General features: G+C 43.3%; 1 protein-coding gene across 1 annotated transcript; it reads right to left on the bottom strand.

The window, feature by feature from the left end:
- Positions 1 to 1,046: 1,046 nt before the first annotated feature.
- On the bottom strand, positions 1,047 to 12,219 carry htr5ab (5-hydroxytryptamine (serotonin) receptor 5A, genome duplicate b). Its single transcript, XM_028969520.1, has 3 exons — positions 11,994 to 12,219; positions 7,237 to 8,018; positions 1,047 to 4,274 (listed from the first exon to the last, which is right to left on the bottom strand). The coding sequence occupies exons 2-3, from the start codon at positions 7,930 to 7,932 to the stop codon at positions 3,942 to 3,944; spliced, it is 1,029 nt and encodes a 342-aa protein (XP_028825353.1). The 5' UTR covers positions 7,933 to 8,018; positions 11,994 to 12,219; the 3' UTR covers positions 1,047 to 3,941.
- Between the last annotated feature and the right edge of the window lie 7,528 nt (positions 12,220 to 19,747).

The raw sequence follows: 19,747 nt of genomic DNA, 5'->3' as shown, positions 1-19,747 counted from the left end.
GACTTGCTGAAACAGACACACCGTCCAGCCCGGGGAACAGACGCAGTGTCAGCATATTTAGGAGTTTTTCTTGTAGTTTCTTCCTGTTTCTTGTAGAATCTCTTGTTTTAACTGAGCGCGGTAAACAGTGTACACGCTGGGTGGCGATGCAAATGGCAGATGCCAGTCTGTCTGCCGCCTGGTCTCGGCCCTGGTGATTCAGGTTTGTTTTTTTTATTCTAAGACTATAAAATAACTGAGTGGCACCTGCTACAGGTCTCGTCGCTACGATAAACTTTATTGTTTAGCCAATTGAAGCATTTCTATAAAATGATCTTTAGTTATTTCCGAGTGGTGTAGCCGGACATCGTTAGCACCGGTATGAATTGCTATACTGGAATATCTACGGTTACTTTTTCGCCAGCGCTTTTAAATTTGTGCGGATGACAGGAGCTCTGAATCCAAGAAAACACAAGATTTTATTCTGCTATCCTTGCGTTTCCAGCTATGGAGTCACCAATGACTAGAGCCGGTGGTTTGTAGGCCTCAGCGGATGCCTCGCTGAGGGGGGAGGAGCGGTTCTGAACATGAACCGGCGAGTGTAGGCCTGGTAGATTCACGCCGTGCAAGCACCCAACTGCCCTGCTGTCCGGAGGGTGCTACTGGTACCGGCGCCTTACTGGCTGACTGGGCTGGTGTGCATCTGGGGCTAGAAACGATTCTAAATGAGAGCTCCCCTTTACCCCCACACAGATTTAGAATATAAGAACCACAAATATAGAACCTCAAGAAGCTCAAATAAACACCTATAATTAGATAACCTGCGTTGGTGCACATCAAGATGTGGGACTTTGAAGTGTGATTGTCCCGGAAACATATTTCCTCCAGTACCCCACTGGCCTGCATTTCATTGATTCAACCCCATGGATTTACCTTGATGTGATCAAAGAAAAGCAAAGAGCAATTTTGGTTGTGTGCGTGGTTCACCAATTTTATTTAATGATGATCTCTGATGATATGTGCCAGTGCAATAAAGCTAAAAAAAAAGTGCAAAAAAAAACCCCTTGAAAAACAAGGCTGCTTTACTGAGAACAAAAACACCAGAATGATGGCCTGAATAACAGAAACAGAGGATTATAATAGAAGCAAAGGATGTCCATCAATGTAGGGCTGTGAAATATGGCATAAATTCATATTGCGATATAAATTGAACCATAGACGGTAGACAGTATATACTGCGGTACATATAATAAGGTATATTTAAGTAATATATTTAATTAAGTAATTTATTTATATATAAGTAATATACTTAATGAAGTAATTTACTTATATATAAGTAAACTTAAATGCAACTGATTTGAAAGGGTAACATGTGTCCATAGCAAAGGCCCTTCAGCAGGAAGTTGTATAATAAACTTTTTACGGATACATCATCATATAACATAACTGTATACCAGATAAAACAATATCTCAGCAATTTTACTGAAAGTGGCCCATAAGGTCAGGGAAATACCAGGTATTTGTATGAGTGATTAAATAAGTAATTATATGAAGTAAGGATTTTCTGTATTCAGCTGCAGAGTTTACATAATGTCAGAAAATATTTAAATGACACTATGCTTGTTCACATTTTATCATGCAGTACCTCCTGGATTCCAAGATTTTATTTTGTGATTTTTAAAATCATAATGACCTTTTTGCACAGGGCACCAAACAGGCCAGAACTGGTCCTGGTCATTTCCATGGTCATTTTTATTGGGTCTGCAGAATTTTAGGTCCTCTAAACTCCAGATTTAAGGATTATTAGTCATTTTTAATCATATTTAAGGGCTTTTTTGGAAACTTGAATTTAGAACTTTTTAAGGATTCGTAGAAAGCCTGCACTATGTCCTCTTGCCCAAAAATAGTTCCTGATGCTGCAAGTAGGCGTGGTTTCATGCAGGTGATGCGACTTTTCGTGAGGAATGGGTATTTCTGCGGCAGGGCGGTATAATCAAAATCTCTCTTGTTGGCCAAATTTATATCGCATACCATTTATACCGTTTATACAGCACAGCCCTACATCAAAGGCAGCCTTATTTGCTAGCCTGATCACACAATCCAGAAGCCAGTACTGTGCAGTCACAGTGCTCTCAACTATTCAAGGTATCCTGTTCTGAGGGATGCCCCCAACCTACATATCAGCATAACAATACAGACACAACCAAATTACCAGGTATGAGAACAAGAACAGACAAAGCTCTTTCCACGAGCGGGTCCCTTCAGGGGGTGGACTTAAATCAGATGGTCTATTTGTGTCACTAGCTGTCACTGGAGCAGATTGAATATTGGAATGCGTTGGTTCAGCCAGGGACTCTTCAGCTTTGTTGCACTGCAGAGACTGACGCAGCATTTGGAAGCTGCAGACCCGGCCTTAGGACAGAGCTCAGAAGAGTGCATGGCAGGGAGGCGTGCACACACGGGGGGAACATGTGAACACAACAAGAGAAACGAGAGGAAGGGCGAAAGCCCGTTCTGGAGTACATGGGAGCGGAGTGGTGGCAGGAGGACGGGGGCGTGACACGATAACAGCTTTCTCACAGAACCCGCCCACAGAGAAAACACTTGGGGAGGTGAGAACTTGAATCCATTAATACCCTTGAGCATGACTGGAACAACACGGCACGCTGAAGCCAATACATAGGTACAGCATGTACCCTGCGTGTGGGGTGACCATGAAATCAACGTTGCAGAATGTTTGCCGTATGGTGACAATAATGTTCTAGTGTTCACTGATGTCCCACTTCTTATAAATCCGGGGAACAAACAATTTTTATCTGCACAAAATAGCACCTAAATAGCAAAAAAAAGTGCTACTGTAGTAGCATGAACCTTTGGATACCAACCTTACAAACCATAGTTATCAAGACCCTAACCTCGTCCCTTGCCCGTCACTTGCTTAATTCAATCCCTTTTAACTGGAAGCAATACAGTAACTACACAATAATACAAAAATGTGCTTCTATTAACACAATGAAAACAACACTGTGAAAACAATGTCCTGCACCATGCACTAGTAGGATACATGACCCTTAAAATAATAGGATAAAGTATACCTTAATGCTAAAAAGGTAATGCTTTTTCAATCCATTGGATCCTGAATGTACATGCAGTTAAATGTTTAGCAACATGAAAAAAAAAAATCCCAAACTTATGGGAATTGGTAGCTAGTCTGCTATCTCTATAGAAGCTGATCTATCACTTCCGACTCATTTGAAGAGTCTGGGGTAAGTCAAGGTATGGATGATGGAAGGCCTTTAGATCTGGGTTGCCAACTCTAATGACACTTTCATGGCATCTATTCTCAATCTATTCCCATTATATTTTATTAGCCCATTCACTTAAATATGATGATGATTTGCTAAAACAGAGAATATTTTTTAAAATGAGTTCAGAATGTAGATGGGCTGACCCAGAAAAGATAGGCCTAGTACATAACATTAACAATTCCATTAATCCATTATAAATAAAACATTTCCAAAAGGAATAGACCACACAATACATTTTAAAACCAAAAATATGTGGACAAAAATTACCAGTGAGAACAAAGGTATGAAATAGTTACATACAAATAAGTATGTGTTAATATTCCCATGACATGATAATTTTTTTTCCGGATCGGCTGATCTAGTACCCAGCTGTGAGGGTTCAGCAGGATTTTTAAAAAATAAATATTTACTCTCATTATAATGTCCATCCACAAGAAGGCTCACCAACAGCTCACATCTCCGGCTTTTGAAGACTCCATCACCCGCCTCTAAATAAGTCATGAGCATTTGGCTCATTGTTTTTTTCCCCACTTTCTCGTTTCTCGCGAGGCGTCTTTGTGGATCAAGGCCTGTCTCTCTGCATCCCCCAAATGGGCCGCTGGCACGACTCTGCAGCCCTCCCTCCTCTGTCCGTCCCCTCATTCACGCTCAGTCTCAGCGCTGCCTGCTGAACAAGTTCCTGAAGGCGTTGTTGTAGTTCTTGTTGAAGGCCGTGTAGATGAGAGGGTTGAAGAAGGAGTTGGAGTAGCCCAGCCAGAGGAAGATGCTCTTCCAGACGGGTGGGATGTCGCAGGAGCAGAGTGGGATGATGAGCTCGGCCAGGAAGAAGGGTATCCAGCACAGCACAAACACGCCAATCAAGATGCCCACCATGAGTGCGGCACGCTTCTCCTTCTGCTCTCGCCACGTCTCGCCGTCTGTCTGGAAGGACACGGTGGCGTGCCGCACGGTGAACACCATCTGAGGCTGCCTCGCCGCGTCCTTCACCTGCCAGCACACGAATCAGACCACGGCTTTAGAATCAGCATCTGCCACCTGTCAGGAATGTCACAACAGTTTGGTCTATAATTCATCTTGTTGGCGAGCCTCGATGAGAGACGCAAAGCCATGAAATACAAACCTTTCTCCTCACTACCAATCCCTTTAATGAGAGAAGCACGATCCCCTCATCTTCTGGCTTGATTTTTATGCATCTTTAACTTTCATCCCTGCCCTTCATTCAGGCTTCAGCTCTCCAGTTTGCTAGTCTGTCACAACCAAATCTTTGAACTGAATTCAACGCTTTCACTAAAACCATTAAAAAGCATGATCTGTCTGACAGAAATAATTACACACCAACAAAAAGGGTTGTTTGTTTCTCTTCTTCTTATTTGATCTCTTTACATAAATGTCCTAACACAAGGCCCACGTTTAGTGCACTGCGCAGTTCTAAAACAGTGCCCTATGTATTTACAGTCCTATACAGAATTGAATTAATTGTATTTCATATTCTCATTTTGAATAGTAAACCTTACAGTAGTGAGATTTTGTGTAAATTTAAAAAAATACACACATCAAAAAACCTCTAGATTTTGCTGAACAGCCAGCTTCGTGTCCTTCCTGAACATGTCAGCCTGACCTTAAATGGAGGAAGTGCAGGTTCCAGCTCACTGTCTGAAGTTACACAAGGCACCCTGGGAACGACGTACCGGAAAAAAGAAATGATGAAACTGTCAGTGGTGACAGGGGTCGGGAGGGATCCTGAGCTAAACTCTAATGGTGTGAGAAGAGGATGAAATTTTAATTTCAAGGAGCAGCTAAAGACCCCTTGGAGCTGCAAGAATGGAAGACCAAAGGGACTGTGATGATCAGAGAAGGACGGGTGGCACAGAACAACTAACCAAAAGTTCCTGACTCCTTCAAGAAAAAATATTCAAATTTCAAAAAGACAGCACTATCTTAGATGTAGATAATGGGATTCCTCAGTCTAGTGCCATCAGTTCTGATTCTTTAAGATGTGCCAATTCCGTCTTGTGCCAGTTCCTACAATCAGATGTGACTGAGAGACAGAGAGTAAAAAAACATTAATTCAATTAATAAGTCAATTCGACTACACATCTCATTAAGTTTGCTCACTGAAATTGCACTTAAGGACCTGTGCTTGTTTTTTATTGGAAGAAAAACACAGAGAATGTAATATGGCTTAGTTCTGGTAGTGGCAGACACATTTTCCACTTTGTCACATTGGAAACACAGAAAGTGAAAGTGACGGCACTTTTTTTTTTTGTGCAAGCGTGTGTATCTGTGTGTATGAATGACGATCTTTTTGGCAGTACGCGTTAGACCACCCAGAGTTTTCAGCTTTCAGACTTCGCAGGCACGACACAGGCTGTGGCAGCGCTCCAAACTTCCACGGCCTTGTGTGTAGCACTGGAACTAAAACCAAATGAAATAATGACAAAAATACAATCCGCAGGGTGCAACAAAGCGCAAGTCTGTTCTTTCAGAGCTTTGTAGTTTCCATTAGAGTGAAATGACCTCTATGCTTTTCCCCAGAGTAATCTTTACAGGATATTAATGAAATGCAAGGTTTCATCTGCAAGGGTATATTCTATATGAATACAACTGTATTACAATTCTTGGCTTATAATAATGATAATAATAATTTTTGCCATTTTTCAAGATACCCAAGGGAATTATAAAATGAATAAATAAGAACTCATTATTTTACCTATGCACTTTCACTTTTTGCTGACAAGATGTACGATGCTGCAGGCTGTTTTGCCGTTATATTGGAGTGCATACATATCTGAGTCACCTTTTTGGACCATATGCAGCTTGGTTTCATAAGAATCATTTATATTTGCGGTGTAGCTGGAACATCATGCGGGGATGTTTATAACTGTATCACATCGCTTGCCTAAAAAAGCAGGAATTCTAATTATACAGCATCGTTCCGTACAGATCACGTGGACTTGGAGGATGTTGCTTTAAAATTATCTACAGAAAGAGAGGGGGAGGTAAGAAGAAGGAGGGTGAGCGGCAGCGTGAATGAATGTGAGTTAGCAGGGGAGTTGAAGAAAAAGACTGATAGGAAGATGCAGGTAGAGGAATTATTAAGTGAACTGAGGTCTTAATGGCGTGTCTGAATAAATTAGCGGTTGGGATGCACTCATGTCTTCCCTGAGGAAAACTATCGGTCATCAAACCAACACTAAGAAACGGGTCTAATAGGCTCCCAGGCTCACTAAGGAACCATGGAATCATTATCAGCAGTAAGAAAACAAAAGAAAAAAATGTAATGTGCTTGTTTGTGTCTCTGCACTTCCCAAAATATGGAATTTACCAAATAGCCTAATGTACCTTTGTCCATTTGCATTGTTGCCCTCGTTTTATGAACACAAAAAAGTGATTAGAGGAAAAATAATAATTGCACAACCTACAGGCAGAGTGACAAATTGGCATCAGCACCTTGTACTTATCACATTAAGGATTATTAGATTAAGAAGGTAAATTTGAGTTCTTGAATGAAGAGGTTCCCTGAGGAAGCTTTTACATTTTTTTTAATGCCATGAGGACAATCAGTGCCAGTATCCAATGGCAACAGACCAAAGTATAGCAGCATTCTCCCAATGACTCCACCAGAATCACTCTGAAGTGATGGTCGTTGTGTAGGTCAAAGAACTATGGATGTGTTTGGAACCTTGTATACATTTCCCCGCTTTTTTTAAAGGGCAGGCAAGCTCCTCATGAAAACAGGGCTGCACAATCCATCATAAAATATTCAGTGTTGATGCACGTCCCATTTCGTGCGAGTCGAGAACAGCAGTGATTCTGCAGCACTGACACTCCATCAGCAGGTTCATAAAATCATGCAACTCATTCCCCTCATTCATTAGCTCAGCGGATCTGTGAATGGAAATAGTGTCTCAGGTTTCAAACAATGGTTTACATAAAAAGGAAGAGTCACCTCAGCCATGGGCGTTATGGTGTTGGTTTTGCGTGAACCAATCCGGAACTTGGCAGCCTTGTAGATCTTCCAGTAGACGAAGAGCACCACACAGAGCGGTAGGTAGAAAGCTCCAAAAGTGGAGAAGACGGTGTAGGACGGCTCCTGGCTCACCTGGCACTCCAAGGCCTCCTCTGAGTACGTCTCCCCCCAGCCGAACAGAGGCGAGAGGGAAATGACTGACGACAGCAGCCAGGTCAGCACAATCATCACGTTGGAGATACGCTTACGTGTCTTCAGCGTGTACTCCAGGTGCCTCGTAATGGACCAGTAGCGGTCAAGTGCTATGGCTGTGACGTTCCAGATGCTAGCGGTACAGCAGAGAACGTCGAAAGAGATCCACACCTGGCAGAGGACCCGACCCAGCTTCCAACGTCGGCCGTTCAGCTCATGGACCAGGCTGAGGGGCATCACCAGCCCAGCCACCATCACATCTGAGATGGCCATAGAGGCCACCAGGTTGTGGGGCACTCTGTGAAATGTCCGCACTCGCAGGATCGTCACCAGGACTAGGAGGTTCCACACGAACGTGGCCACCACCAACATGGCAAGCAGCGTCAGCGTCAACACACTGAATACGGAGAAGGGCCGATATAAATTCTCTGAATTTTCCCCGCTGGAGTTGTTGGTTGTGACTGTCACGTTGGGGTAAGGCATGGCGCGTGCTCAACCGGCCCAACCACGGTTCACTCAGTCGCCTGTTCAGGGTGGGAAATGGCCCCAGACATTGCGATTGGCCCATCCTGAAATGAAAAGCACAGGCGCAGGTTTACAATGACATTCACAGACCAGCACGCAGCAACAGTTTCAATCTCTTGGATACCGTTGGACTGAGTAAAATAAAAAAAAAAACATATCTGGAAAAAACCTGCAGACGCCACCTTCTGCTATAAATAAATGAAACCGATGGTTCATGCGAAGATTCACAGACTGCAATTACTGATGGAAAAAAGCTCCATGAGGACAGACACTATGAAATATGCTGTTAATTTATACACACGTTTAACAGTAAAGTGTTTAAACTATGACTTCCATGAGGTTCCACAAGGTCAGCATGAAGGCGTTTCTGTGCTCCTCAGCTATCATTCAAGTACAGTGGATAAAACAGGTCTAGAGGCTAATTTCAGCGTACACCGATCCATCGCCCACAACTTTTTCTGCCTTCTGCATTGCACAGCACTCCAGGACAGCTGCTCTCATACAGTTGGGCCATTAATATTCATCGGCGGAGCGGATAGGAAAGCCGCGCTTATCAACATCTGTAGTCCGGCGTCTTTTCCAAATGCCATAGTTAATGATGGAACGCAGTGGGAGCATGGCAGGTAAACAGTGGTGGACCAGGGGAGCATGAGGAACAGGTCAAACTGCAAGAGGAGTGCTAATTATAGTTTAGCCTTAATCTGACGGGTATGAGCATATAATACCGATGCCGAAATGGCTTGTTTCAAGGTTGTCATGCGGACAGTGTGCCACACAAACTTAGAGCGTTGTCCTACATCCAAGCACCGAAATATTATCTTGGAAGGACATTAGAGCTATCAGAGGCGATGTGGTGTTGTACGGACTGGACTGTGTACTCAATATGAAGCATTTTGCATCGAATTGCGGGCACAATCTGGGATAATTATCCTATTATCCCCGCAGTCCAGCCTCACAATTGAGCCAGTTGGCTGGACATTCATGCTGCGTGTTCTGCTGACAGTGCCAGTGTGCATGCCTTATTATCTAATCCATCAACGATGCGCTCATTTCACGCTCACCTTGCATGTCTCCATCTAGCTGGTTACCTTTTAAGGGCGTTGGAGGGCTGCACCGCATAATCTACTCAGGAGTAAGAAACAGGACCTTTTATCTCACTTTAATATTAAATGGCAGTCCTACTTCTTTATTTAACAGAGCAGAGCTGTGAGGTGTGCAGGAGCTGCAGGTTTTTGAAGTCCTTAGGTTTTTGGATAATTTGATTTTGTGTCACTTTATATGGGAATGATCCCATTTACATTGGGGTGTGTGACTCCATTTAAATTGTGGACTTAATTCAATTTCCTCTGAATTAAAGCACTTAATTGAAAGTCTAGAAGCTGGCAGGCTTTAGCAGTAACTACGTTATATTCACAGCCTGGGGATTCAAGGAGGCGGCATCTGTGTGCTGAATACACAATGTCACGGCAGTTGACAAGTGAAGTGTTTGACTTTCTATTTTGGGTGAACTTGAAGCGCAGGTGATGCTGAATTGCTCAAGTGAATGATCTGATTCATTGATACTCAAAATAAATCTTCATGTGTCTTCATGCAGCTCGGTTGAGGAGGCCAATTCCAGCATGCACGGATCCATTGCCTCTGCCTTCTGGATAACAAGGAACTCCAGGACAGCTGCATTCATTCAGGATAGCCATTAAAATCAAGAGATCAAATCCACACTACCAGACAACAACAGGTCACGCCAGTCGTAAATACAGAATCAGGGCATTACTATCTGGATGTTGAATGCACAATCAATATGCAAAGCCATGTGTTGTAACAAGGTCCAAAGGGTAATATAGCAGGCCCCCGATTAACGGGCGAGTTTAGAAATGCCATGATTTCTTATCGAGAACCTCTTGAAAGGAAATCTGTGCCTTTGGTGAGTCTCTGAGCCTCTTTTCAAATTTCCGTAATACACATAGTATTTGGGACTTTTGTTTGCTAGTGTAAGGTCAGGGCTTGCTCAGGATTATTATTAATATTTACTAAAACAAGAAAATTTGCATGCTAGTCAAAGGTACCCTAGTGGGTAAGGAAGCGGCCCCATAATCAGAAGGCTGCCGGTTCAAATCCCCAAATTTCCAAGGTGCCACTGAGGTGCCACCAAACAAAGCACCGTCCTCACACCCCGGGTGCCCTTCACGGCTGCCCACTGCTCACCAAGGGGGATGGGCTAAAAGCAGATGACACATTTCATTGCTGCGCTGTGTTTCACAAAGACAATCACTTCACTTTCCATATCTTCCATATCTATCATATAGATAGATATCACATACCATATCTATCTGGTGCAGTGGTGGCCAAGCGGGTGAGGAAATGGACCCATAAGTCCGAATCCCGAACCAGCAAGGTGCCAATGAGAAAAGCATCATCCCCACACACTGCTCCTGCAATGTATCATGCTGATAATTGTATCATTACTTCTGTCACCCACATTTTAATAATAATTAACTTTAATAATATTTTCATAAGCAGTTTGAAATAATAATTGGGGGTGAGTGACAGGTCTCACACACCCTAATTCCTCATTCTGGATGAATTAGACCTCCTAAGAATAAATCACACATGCCAAGTAGTGCAAGTAGTGTTCCCAGGTATGCAATTTAAACCCACAGTCAGGCAAAAATATTCCATAACACACAAATAAACTGCCTACATGATCACTATTTAATTGCCGATAGAGCTAAATATATTTAAATAAGAATTGTGTTCATTAATAACTGTTATCAACAAGCAAGTGAAATGTACCAAATCTGGCAACACCAAGCACACAATCCTGTCCCTTTCCTCTCTTTCTCCTGTGTTTGCCTCTGTTTTCTTTGCTCAACATGATTATCAACAGTCAGGACCATATCCATTACTAAACATAAAATAAATGCAGATTGATTATTAGGGCTTTTATTTGACAGGAATGTGATGAAAACTTCTTCCTTAGTTTAATTAAAATTGACTCTAGTCTAACATAATGATTTTTGTCTTGGAAGGTATCGCCACAGTGTGAGGGCTTGTAAAGAGAAATATTTGTTAATCCTGTTCAAACATTTATATTGTTGTCGTAGGGTTTGTACAAATACCTTACCGTTACACTCACTCTTTCTTACGCGCACGCACACACACACACACACACACACACACACACACACACACACACACAATAAAAATTCATCTATCAACAGCACTTCTCAAAACCGACATCCCCCCTAAGCAGAAATGCACTTCTTTAAAACAGAAAACTCCTTCGGGTTCTTACTAAGGCTAACTAAAACCGTGCTGGGCCCAGAATTGTAATCAATTATTCCAATTTATGCAGGGGACGTGAAGCGAAAGCGAAGGATCAGACAGACTCCTCTGTCTGTGCGTGGAGAGATTAAGGGCCACAGGTCTGACACACGCACACTCTGGTCTGCGTAAGTGATCCAGTTGTTTGCACGGGAATTCATTGAGTGGCTGCGCTGTGCATTTGATTGATGTGCTCCTGGAACAGCGTCAATCAGTTAAGGGGTCGATTAACCCCTTCGTGAAGTCAAAATGGATTTTTAAGGTAATTGTTTTTTTTTTTTTTTTAAGGTAAGGAGGACGTTTTTATCGCATTCCTGTCCAATAAAAGCCCTAATAATCAATCTGCATTTTTTAATGTTTAGTAATGGACATGGTCCTGACTATATATAATCATGTTTATGGTGTTGAGCAACGAAAAGAGAGGCAAACAGAGGACACTTCTGACACGGTACTGTTACAGTGTCGGACACCTCCGACGACCGAGATTCCTCTTTTTTTTTATTCGTTGTTGTTGACGCTCGAACCTGCGGAAGCACCTGTCGCCTCCTTGCGTCCCGCGTCCCGCACCAGCAGTGCGTTAAAGTGGCAGAGAAGCGATGGATAAAGCGCGACCTCCCACCACCCCCGTTATTTCCCCAGAGCCGTCCACGTCGGACACGACCGGAGAAACGCCGAGTTCGAAGTTTCGCGACACTTACCGGAGCGGGAGAGGGAAGGCGGGCGAAGGAGTCCGCGCCTCCGCCGCAGCCGACCGCGCGTTTCCGGCGCAACACACGCCGAGAGACGCCGGAGCCGAACCGCCGGAGCCGAACCGCCGGAGCCGAACCGCCGGAGCCGAACCGCGGACCGAGCGGCGGGAGAGGGAGGGGAGGGAGGGAGGGCGGGCGGACGCGCAGACGCCGACGCGAAGGTGGCGCACGCCGCTCGACTTCATTCAGAAGAGAGAGAGAGAGGGGGGGGGCAATGCGGCGTGATGACAACTATGCTCGTACTGTTCGAATCACCGAGTACGATCATTCGTCGGGTCGCGGCGGGGGGGGGCGAGTCGCGCTCGGGCATTTCCGTGCGTCGGAGACGCGCTCGGCGATGGAGAGGTTGAACGCAGCAGAGGCATTAAGTCGTCAGTGCTTGGAGAGAGGAGGGTTAACGCCCTCCACCAAAGCCCGTAATTAAATTACTCCAGTCGGACGCCCGATTTCATCAGAATTATCGGCTTCTCTAACGGGACCCACGACGACAGCGGTGCAAATTATTACAATTCTCTGCGGAAGCCCTGCTTAATTAAATTGATAAAATTCATTACATGTATCTATCTGAGGCTGGAGCATAGGGCACGGGGATACACCAGGAGTCTTTGTTTGGGTTCAAGTAGGTTAAATGGCTTGAAATCTTTGCTGTGTTTTTGACTTATGCTAAGATCCTCACAGGGGAAATTTTCACAGGAAATGCGTGCGAAGCGATTACATTTACATTAAGTGCACCTTAGTAATGCATTCATAATATAGTCGTAGCACATGCATGAGCCAGATGTAATTCTACATTAAAGCTTCGTTAAGCAGCCATAAAGCATTTATAGATCAAAAAATGGCAGGTTAATTACATTAATCAAAGGAGCATTTAAATGCTTTATCCATGTGCTATAGGGCATTATGCAACAACAAATTACATTCATGTCTTCATAGACAACAAATGCAATTAAAAGAAAGCCCAGTAAATCATGTATAATAATTGTAATAACCAATATATATATATTCCAATATATGTTTATATATGAATACAATAAAGCCATTTATTAAAATACAATGAATACAATAAAGCCATTTAAAATACTTCATGGATTCTCCTGTTTGACCCTACTAATGCTAGAACTCTAATATACTACCTCAATAATACGTCATGATGCATATCTGGACTACACTCATTTCTATATGCAATCATTTCCTGGATGTGTCTCACTGAACAACCCAGTGCTGACCAGAGGAGGATGGGTTCTGAGCCTTGGTTCTACTCCCTTTCTTTATCCCTGGTCACTGTCATATTTGGCTTGCTTACTATGTGGCCTTGAGCCATGTTCCAGTGTGAGGTGCTTTGTACCAGTGTACAGGACTGTACAAAGAAAAATTGATTGATTGATTAATTGATTGTTTCTTTCATTCATGTACATGCAGCATCAGCCAATGATCAGCAGACAAAAGGTTATATAAGCATTCCTCACAAAGTTATACAGACCAACACTTGTACACAAAATGCCATGTTTAATATTTAAAAAAATAGAAAATAATAAAAATGGTTGGCAAATTTTGTCAAAAAGACTGAATAGTGTAATTAAATCATGAAATCCACAACAAAGTATTGGTTTAAGGGTGTGCATACTTATGCAACAAGTTCCCCCCCATCATATTTGTTTTTCGGTCGATTGAACAGCTTGTAGGCTATAGGAAAAATATGTGGTTTTACAAAAATCTTGACACTATTTTTCCATTCAAAATGAATACATCTGCCTAAAACTCTCCTTGGGTTCTCCTTCCAATAATATATGCTTAGACATACAGCTCACACATCCTTTTTGAGAGGGTGCAGTGTGACGCCTTTCCAGTAGCAATAACACATCTGCGTGTGTTACAGAGTCGTGTTGAAATAGCTTTCCAAATAGATCACCATCATGTCATGCAGCTCATTGCTCCCATTTCGATTGCTGAGGTGTGAGTAATGCCAGAGGGGGGAATCAGTGGAGGAACTGAGATGTGTTTGCTGTAGCCTTTCCTGCACTGTGAGAAGGCCACTGCTTTAGCTGGGGAGCTTTAGCTGGGGAGCTCTCGCAGAGAAGAACTGGGGCCCAGCTGGTCCGGTTCAGCTCAATTTCTTTTAAATAGCATGTGCTGACCAGTCAGAAAAACAGGCTGTTTTGCATAGAGCGGGTGGCTGTCAGCAGTAGCTTGTTACATCATTTGATTAATTGTGTATTGATTGATTTTCCACTGATCTGTTTGCAAAGTGTGTCATCTGGCCTCATGCCCTTGTCATGCATCTTTCTTGTTGTGGGACTCCTCTTAAACTGTATGGATGCATGATCTGTATATATGTCCTATATGTCTCCCTCATCCCTGTTATCTGATGGATAATTGATGTGTCAGGATACAGAGCAGCTACATGCACCAGCATACAAACAGAAGGTCATTTTTTATTTTCCTTCAAGCAGCACATGCAACACTGATCTTTTGAAATCTGGCCTGGAGCCGCATGTGCCAGAAGAAGTAAATGTTACCAAAGCAGGGGGAGGTGTGAACGGATGATCAGCGGCATCCCCACTGTAGATGAAGGAGAAGAAAAAAAAAAACAAAAAAAACGAGTTCCTTCCTTCCTTGGAAGTGAAGGCCAACAGGGAGCTGGAGGATCGAACTCAGCCAGGAGGGCACTGGCAGCATGTGGTCTAATCCCAGTGAGTCTGGCACCTGGAGCACCCCAACCAGGTGGCACATCTGTAGAGTGTACAGGTCCGTGTGTGCTTATGTGAGTCTGTTTCTGGGAAATTAATGAGAAGCGAGAAAAAAAAAAAAAAAAACAGTTCAGGTTGGTAGCAGAATCGTACAAAGTGAAAAAGAGACCGGAGACTACAGTCTGCCAGGTTTTAAAAGTGTGCATGCATTTGAACTACTTGATTCTCAAATCATGGTGAAATTGGTTTAAACTACTTAAAACCGATATGACAGAACTAGGACAGAACACGGCAAGGACACCTCTACACCAAATCTAACAGATGACAGGAACAATCGAGATAATCAGGGGAGCACAGGGGTCGTATTAGCCTAGTGGGTAACACACTCGCCTATGAACCAGAAGACCCAGGTTCAAACCCCACTTACTACCATTGTGTCCCTGAGCAAGACACTTAACCCTAAGTTGCTCCAGGGGGACTGATAAATGCTGATAAATGCTGTAAATGTAAATGTAAATGAGCACAAGACAAAGCAAACACTAAAGGAAGACGTGGGACCGGAGCATCGCGAAATATGACAAAAGCCAGTGCCAGAATTTGGGCTATGTCTTATCAAGATTTAACAAGCCTGTGTGCGTATGTTTGTATGTGAACTGGACAGAAAATGAATGTTTGAGCTTGGGAGCCCTTGAACAGTGAAGCATGAAATAGCCGATTCTACGCCGTATACAAAGCGTTCGTTCTCCTCGGTATGCAATCAAGATTACTTAGCCCCTATATTTCTGCTCACCGTGTGTTTGCACCAGCCAATTAAATGTAATGTGAGAGAAAAAGGCCTTGTCAAGCTTCAAATATAATGCAACTTCCGAGGCCCACGTAGAATTTCATGTATTTAACGAGCACTGCTGATTAAAAATCTGCCAGCATCCTGCCACGCTCCCTTCCAAAGAGGTGTTCTGATGGCTGGAGACATTTACGTGGTCGCTGCACAAATGAATTAAGTCATTGTCACCCTTGGTGGCCAGGCAACTACAAGCCCCGGTGCGGATCCCTACACCCGTTTTCCCTCCTTTAAAGTAGTGCCTGCACCAGTGTTACGGGTCTGCTCTTAATTTGCTGTCATGGTCACTGAGTGTGTGCGCATGGTGTGAGTGTGCGTGTGTGTCTGGTCAGCGGGCTGGTGTGGACCTGTGATTTCCTGTGGTGTGCCTGCAGGGCGGATCCGGTATGGTCCCAGACAGCAGTTTAAGAGAGTCATGGTGCGTCTTGTAGTGGTGTCTGTATTAATGGTTGTTATGTGTTTTTATAACAATGGCTGGACATGGTGAGGAAGAAGGACGCATACGCACAACGTCACAAAACAGCGGTTTAATACATGGTTGCCAGGACACCAAACAATGACCCGATGGCTAACAGACACAAACAGGGCAGCTTTATACAAACATAAACAGGTGAACACAATCAGGAAACATAATATCACAGAACTATCATGAAACTCCGGTCCAAACTCTGGACCCGGAGTGCCCCTGCCGGACCGGATCATGACAGTTTTGCATGATAGATGTGGTGGAGTGAGTTCCCTGTGTAAGTGTCCCTTGCCTGTCCCCGTTTCCACTTCCCCTTTCCCAAAGTAGAGCCTTATATATTTATACAGCTTATATAAACTTGTTATACAAGCACCTGCGCCTGGGTCCTTAAATAAGATGCTTTATAAATAACACTTTTAATTTATGTAACTGACAAGTGCAAATAAACTGTTAATAGCACCAATCTAGAAACACTGGTTAAAACACACATATAACATTTTTGTCCCCACAGTCTGCCAGTATTTCTTTTTTGGAACAAGATGAAAATGAAGGGATTGTCATACACTGCAGCACAGCACACGGCTAACACAACGAAATGTGTCCTCTGCTTTGAACCCATCACCCTTAGTGAGCAGTGGGCAGCCATGACAGGCGCCCGGGGAGCAGTGTGGACGGTGCTTTGCTCAGTGGAATCTCAGTGGCACCTTGGCAGACCAACCTTCTGATTACGGGGCCGCTTCCTTAACCTCTAGGCCACCAGATGCTGAAGGTAAGACGATTCATTTGGGCTAATGCAGATCTTGGGTTCTTAATTATTATTCCTTATCGTTTTCTGCATTTCTGTCCTAGCAAGTTATGTCTATTTTCAACCTTCCGTGTGGATCAGGAGTCTGAGACCGATTGCACGTCATGTTTATTATGGATCATTTTACATTGTCTTGTAGCCCAGCGCAGCATGGTGAAAAAGTTTCACCACCTCTGTGTGACAGTTTTAGTCTCAGCCTAGTTGTTGTGTGAATGTAGGTTAGCTGGGGTCAGAGTGGAGAGGTACGTCCCCGGTGTGAGAGCAGGCTGTCACTAGGCTGCTTGTGATGAATGGCATTTGCGGAGTCACAGAGGAATCAGTGAAGGGCCAGGCTCTCCGCCATCGCATTTTGCAACTGATCCATGTGTCTCTTCCTCTGTAAATAAAAGAATATATCTGCGACTTGGAGGCTGACCAGCCCTCATCAATCAGGAAGAGAAACTGTGCAGCAGAGGCAAGTCTCGGCCCATCTGACCTTCATCTCTCACCATATTCTAGTTAGATTTTTTTTACCATGTCTACCAGCGGGAGTGTTTTGCCCGCATGATTGTGTTTGCATGGTTTCCTGCAGACCCGCCACTGTTATCCTTGTTAAGCCCCTCACTGTGCAGAAGGGAGTAGAACCACACTGATCTGCACAGAGCATAATGAGGAACTCTCCCGGCACACTGAGAACCCAGCAAATGTAAATGTGCCTGTAATTGCAACGGTTTTGCCTTTGTAGCTGATACACCCACAACAATTTTGTACCATATGCAACAACTTCTACTGTTCCATTTTTACAAATGCAACAAAGCTGGTTAAAAAAAGTCAGCGCCCACCCACAGTTATCTTTTAATATGATAAACTGATAAATCTTCTGGATATGGACTAATGGGTGAACTGTCAGCCAAAGTAATTGTCAGATACGAGCATGTTGGAACGAGGAAGTCCTTCTGGTTGACCGAAGGTCCTGAATGGGTTAAAAACGTGGCAGCGATCAGAGGCCGTTTCCATGCCCGGATGAGAAAAGCACTAATTGCCTTGATGACATTTAAAAAATTCAGGGAAGCTTCCTTTTCTGAGCTGATCATTTTAAATGTCACTGCATTTTATGGACTTATGATAACAACTGTTGCTACTAGGGTTTTTGAACACAATCAAGTATATTTTATAAAGTTATGGATAGAGAAGAGTAAAATATACAAAAATCTTCTATAAATGTTAATGTCAATGTTGTTTCTGCCCAAAGATAACAATGCATACAAATAAATACCAGGAACGGTATGGCTTAATAAAAGAAAAAACTTTTTAATAATGTTTAATAAATTTGTGATTTTAATCAATACATGTAATTGACCAGACAGGTCAGACATCATATTCAAATATAATTTCTTTTGCTCTTCTGAGATAGACACAAAGGCCCCAGGCAATATACTGTAGACTATTTACACATGGGACATTCTTCACTAAAATAAAATTGCCTTTATGTGATTGTTTGTACACTTGGACAATTACTTTTTTTCCCAGATACTAAGTTCTCAGCCAGGAAATTTGAACTCATCCTCTGCCGACATCAATTTTAGACCACCATCCAGCCTTTGATTCTCAAAGAAGATATACTGAAATGAACCATGTCTTGTCTAACAATAAAGGAATTATATATAAATAACCAGTAGCTACCATTCACACTGCTGTATATCAACTGTGACAGCATATGTGACACAATTGTTTATTAGTTTAGCACATCAGAGCTTGTGGGGAATAGTGGGCCTTTCCGTAATATAATTCACACAGTGCTTCTACCTTCTGCAGTTACTGATAATAACACAGATACTTTAAACAATCAAAGCTCTAGCGAATAACTTGCGAAACTTCGCTAATGCATATTGTGCCAGTCATGTAGCTTGTGCAATGCTGGTATTCAAGGTTGCAAATATCAGTAGAATAATGGCAGAAAGCTAAGAAATGTTTTTATTGAAACAAGCTTTTGTAAAAATTGAGGGCAGCACAGACGTTTCATACACTCACACACACGTTTCAAAATCAGTCGAAAGCTGGTGAGGTGCCCTTTTGACTAAAGAAGAACTATGCCTCATCATCTCTGAATGGGCTTTAAATCAAGGTGTATGTCACTGGAAGAAAATTGTATGTTTAAATCCTTGCCTGTCCTCGCGTTTATTGAGACACCAATCCAGGTGACCTGACCTATCCTACAGGCACTTTCAGGGGCCGTGGTCACCCCTGTCCTGAAATTAAGTGTTGGTGCTGCTTTGCCTACCTTCTGTCCTCGCTCCAACCCCACATCCACAGCACCCCTGGAGCTGGGCATCTTACCGAGACATGGCCCTCGGCATGTTGCTGCTAAGCAGGTTCATCAGGTCCTTCTGAAGGGATAATTACACACATTTATTATAACAATGGTTTAACAGGGCAGTCAGTGTTATTGAGTAGGAACAACTCTGAACCAAGAAAGCATGGACTCTACAACACCTCTAAAGCTATGCTGTGGTACCTAGTACCAAGCTTTAAGTAGCATATCCTTTAAGTCCTGCAAGTGGTGAGGTGGTGCCTCTATAGGAGACCGATCTGGATCTATCTATTAAGATCTGGAGAATTTGAAGGCCAAAGCAACACCATGAAGAGGTGTATTTGGTCAACAGCAATCTTGAGGCAGGTGGTATGTGTGAAAGTTACCTCCACATGCATGCAGGACCCAAGGTTTCCCAGCACAAACCTGGCCAATGCTTCACTCCACCTCCATCACCTTGTCCTCTGCACACAGCGCATCCTGGTGTCATGACAAATATGCGCCCGGCCATCCAAATGATGTAACAGAAAATGTGATTTATCAGACCAGACCACTGCCCTGAGGCCCAGTTCTGGCACAGAACCACTGCTCCTCTGTGCAGTCCAACATTGCTA

This window comes from Denticeps clupeoides, chromosome 2 (assembly GCF_900700375.1).
Source record: "Denticeps clupeoides chromosome 2, fDenClu1.1, whole genome shotgun sequence".
Classification (NCBI taxonomy): Eukaryota; Metazoa; Chordata; class Actinopteri; order Clupeiformes; family Denticipitidae; genus Denticeps; species Denticeps clupeoides.
This window is presented reverse-complemented; position numbering and strand designations above follow the sequence as displayed.

Bases quoted from the DNA above. Each gene is read 5' to 3' on its own strand.
- htr5ab (XM_028969520.1), bottom strand. From the start codon at position 7,932: ATGCCTTACCCCAACGTGACAGTCACAACCAACAACTCCAGCGGGGAA. The intron at 4,275-7,236 runs GTGACTCTTCCT...GTGTGCTGGCAG, and splicing joins CCATAACGCCCATGGCTGAG to GTGAAGGACGCGGCGAGGCA.